The 3,794-nt window shown below is 36.6% G+C and overlaps 1 protein-coding gene across 1 annotated transcript; it reads right to left on the bottom strand.

Moving 5' to 3' along the window:
* Window positions 1-993: 993 nt before the first annotated feature.
* LOC138126017 (carboxypeptidase D-like) lies at window positions 994-3,794 on the bottom strand. The gene is made up of 7 exons (XM_069041655.1): window positions 3,416-3,794; window positions 3,235-3,365; window positions 2,850-3,177; window positions 2,635-2,799; window positions 2,465-2,583; window positions 2,233-2,412; window positions 994-2,182 (listed from the first exon to the last, which is right to left on the bottom strand). Exons 1-7 carry the CDS (start codon window positions 3,585-3,587, stop codon window positions 1,853-1,855), a joined length of 1,425 nt encoding a protein of 474 aa, XP_068897756.1. The 5' UTR covers window positions 3,588-3,794; the 3' UTR covers window positions 994-1,852.

Below are 3,794 nucleotides of genomic sequence, written 5' to 3'. Positions count from 1 at the left end.
CTTTATAAGAACGAATAAAAAAATATATAGAGTGTAATTTGAAAAATAAAAGTTGGCTATCGTCTGTCAAAAAATAGATATCGAAAAAAATATCGAATAGGATAATGTAATGTAATGTAATGTATTTTTCGAACTATGTATTTCATTTTACGTGTCATTTATTCAAATCGGATAAAGAATAAGTAAGATACAGCGTCAAAGGTTTTTCGTCAGTCACCCTGTGTAAGAACTACAACTTTAAATTAAAAAAAAAAAACTACTGTCTACATATTTTCTTTCATTTTCATTATAAATTCTAAAAATATAAAATACCGGTTAGGCATTTAAATCTGCAAATAACTTTTAACTGACACCGTTTTTTATCCACATACATTTATTCTGGTATAGCAATGGACACCTACACATTATATGACTTCGCATTAATGTGTCATTTTTGCATTACCTATTTATTCCTTTTACGTCTATTTTGACACACCGAAAAGAGTTTTCGCGTAAATAAAAACGTATTTGCTGACGTACAGTTAGAATTATTTTATAATATCTGTCGAGTAAATTTATATCTATATTTGATGAAGCGGTTATGATAACCAATATTGTTGACGTAACTGGTGACGCGCCTTCTTTGGAAAAGTGAATAAAAATATAATTTTGATTATGTTTGTCTTCAGCTAATAGCAATAACCTAACAATGCATAATAAATGAACAAAACACTCTGTCCCCTTTCATTAAAACCTATCTAATAATAACAGTTTAAAAAAAGTGTGCATAAATCCTTGTTGTATATAACCTAAATTATATATTTATTCTAAATTCTGTTCTGTTACCTCTTCGAAGTATTATTAAAAAATATTTAGAGCAAATTGCTGTCGAAAAAATACACTAATAGAGCGAGAATAAACGTGCAAGTCAACATTTAAATTAACAACGCCGAAACAAAAAATAATCGTAATCAATTTTTCGGGTAGCAAGGCTATTATTGGAAAAGCCGTCCATTATTGAAAAAGCGTCTTTATTGGGATTATTTTCGCAAAAAACCACTTGCAGTGATTTATTTCATTGTGTAAACCGCCCCAGGTGGTAGGTGTTCCGAACATTCGACGACTAGAGCTAAAAAACAAGTGCAAAGATTTATTTAACAATACTTTTTCGAGTGGAAGAATGCGATATGGGATTTCCAAGTAGGGCAGTGTTATGTTGTCTTGTACAGTATCGCGAAGTTTGTAATCCGATCTCAATATAACGTTAATTAGACATTGAGCTTAATGAGGGGATCCGGTTTTTAAAGCATTCTTTTCTCAACATTGCCGCACTCGCTGCAGACCCGATACCAACAAGAAAATAAATCTTCCAGTGTCAATACAAAGCGGCCTTTATCTAAACAATAATAAATTCAAGCCAAATTGTAGACGAACAGATTCCAAAAGGACTTAAAACGAAATGCAATAATCGCGGCAATACATCATGGAATGGCAAGAAGTCGGTACACACATACTGGTGCCATATATCAATTACAGGATGAAAGCGTATAGTGGTGCATTGTTTTTATTTTTCCGCAGACAAAGCAGAAAATTCATAGGTTTGGGACCCTCACAGTTAATAAAATTCAATTCTAATATCAGTCATAACATTTAACTAAGTAAATTATTTAAGCAATAACAGAAATTATTGGATCATGTAATCACAATATGATAGGAATTATGTATTTGTACAATTCTTCTGTTGTATCGTGATCTTCAACAACGATAAGATATGTAGAAACATCACAATCAGTGTAGACTTGAAGCTATTTATGTAATAAATGTAATGTAGGTAATCTTCATTTAAGAAAAATTAATTTCCAAAGTAAGATAATCACAGCATTAAAAAAGAGAATAACAAAAACGCGAATAAATATGAGGGTTCGTTATGCAGTGTCGAATTCTCGTCATCTTCTTGCCGACCGATCTGTCTTGCATAAACGAATTTATCCTCACTCTTGGTGGGCACATCCGTAGTTGAAGCGCCATCTGAAGTGCTCTCCGAAAGTTTGGCCGTCACCTCGGTAGTTCTCTGTTCGATGGTCGTGGTACTGATGGTCGAATTTACCATCGACACGTTCAAAAACGTGAGTTGCGGCTTCAAATGATCATCAGATTTGACAACGAAAGACACGACTTGATCGTAGTACCCTCTAGCAGAAATCTAAAAAATCGCTCCGTTTCAAATAAAGTTTTCTACAACTAGCGTATTACCTCCAACTTATAAGTTCCTGGTAGCAGCAGTCTCCAAAACTCGCCCGTCGTCGCACTAAAAAACGCAATATTCCTGCCAGAAACGCGCAAGGATGCGTTGGCAATTGGTCGAAGAGTGCTGCCGTCCACGATTCGACCGGTTACACCCCTGAGAGCCTCCAGACAGTAGTTGAGCAAGGCCTTGAAAGCAGAAATTGTAAATTGGAAATTTCCGACGCGTCCCTACACCTACCATCTTATTTTCCTTCCATAATTGTGGAAGTTCTTGTACGTGTGGGTACTTGCAACACGAGATCTCCAGTGTAATTTCCATGCAACCATGGAATACGTAATTGTAGTCTTGCATTCCTCCTGTTCAAAATATGATTTGAATAAATCCTTGACTGATAATTATTGCCAGACCTATGAGAGAATACCAAGCAGCTCCGTTTATGATGCCTCCTTTGAAGTGTCGACCACATGACTCGCCCTTGTGCATTGTTAAATGGCTCTGCGAGTAGACTGTGGCCAAGTGTTCGAAAACGTCGTTGTCGGGAGTCAACGATGGTGGATTGGTCGGCAAAGAAGCTACAAAAATGTCAGCTCAGAAACAGTTAGAAGACATAACTGACACTTACTTATTTCTTTGACGGTGTCGAAGGGATAGTTGGCAACTAAAGCTCCACCATGGAGGGCTGCCGACAGAATAAATGGTACATCCCTCAACCATTTTCTAACGGCTTTGGTTTCAGGTTCTTCGGGGATTTTGTTTTCAATGTAGTAATCAGGAAAATTCCTGTTCAGATCTTTACCCATCCTGCCATTATTTCTCCCGTGTTCACCATCACAGATATCTTCGCTGGCTAAAGCGAAACCATCGGGATTCATATTAGGCAAAAAATGTATTTTTGTGTTATCCAACAGCCAAGTTACAATCGGATCAGAGTTGTAGTTATCACGAAGATACTGAAATTATTTTGAACTAAACCAAAAAAAAAAAAAATCAAAAATCATAATTGTTACCTCCATGAAATGCAGAAGAAGTTCTCGCCCCACGGGTTCATTACCATGAACAGTCCCAATAAGTTTAATGTTAGGAACTCCGACCCTCCCTACTCTTGAGGCAGTCACTTCCACTACCCACAACTCATTCCCTAAAAGCACAAAACCTTACCACCACATCACACCTCTGAAAGAAACTCACTTTTTACAGATTTGCCGATGGAGTAGAGTTTCGTTCTAAAGTTATCCTTAGAGCTTTTTGTGAAATTTTTTAGATATTGCTCCAGTTCGGCGTTGGTGTGATACTCCCATTTTAAGGAAAGCACTAACGATGTCGAAATAATTAATACAACCACCAGATTTCGGTAGAGCATTGTGGTCGCGATGCTTCAGAAAGCTCGAGTGAAAAATAAAGTGTTTTCCAAACCTCAACCACAAACTCCCTTCCAGTCCTTGATTGTGGTCAGATTTAAAGAAACCAGTAGGCGATAATAACTTTGAACAAGAAACGAGGATCAGGCGCAACGTGTAAAATGTTAGTTTTTGAACATATTCTTGCACACGATTTGCACTATCTATTT

Source organism: Tenebrio molitor, chromosome 3 (assembly GCF_963966145.1).
Source record: "Tenebrio molitor chromosome 3, icTenMoli1.1, whole genome shotgun sequence".
NCBI classification, from domain to species: Eukaryota; Metazoa; Arthropoda; class Insecta; order Coleoptera; family Tenebrionidae; genus Tenebrio; species Tenebrio molitor.
Note: the sequence above shows the minus strand (reverse complement) of the source record. Positions and strands in the feature narration are given on the sequence as shown.

Coding starts and splice junctions, on each gene's coding strand:
- LOC138126017 (XM_069041655.1), bottom strand. CDS start 3,587: ATGCTCTACCGAAATCTGGTGGTTGTATTAATTATTTCGACATCGTTA. Junction 3,178..3,234: donor TTCTTCTGCATTTCATGGAG/GTAACAATTATG, acceptor AAATAATTTCAG/TATCTTCGTGATAACTACAA. Junction 2,800..2,849: donor CGACACCGTCAAAGAAATAA/GTAAGTGTCAGT, acceptor ACATTTTTGTAG/CTTCTTTGCCGACCAATCCA.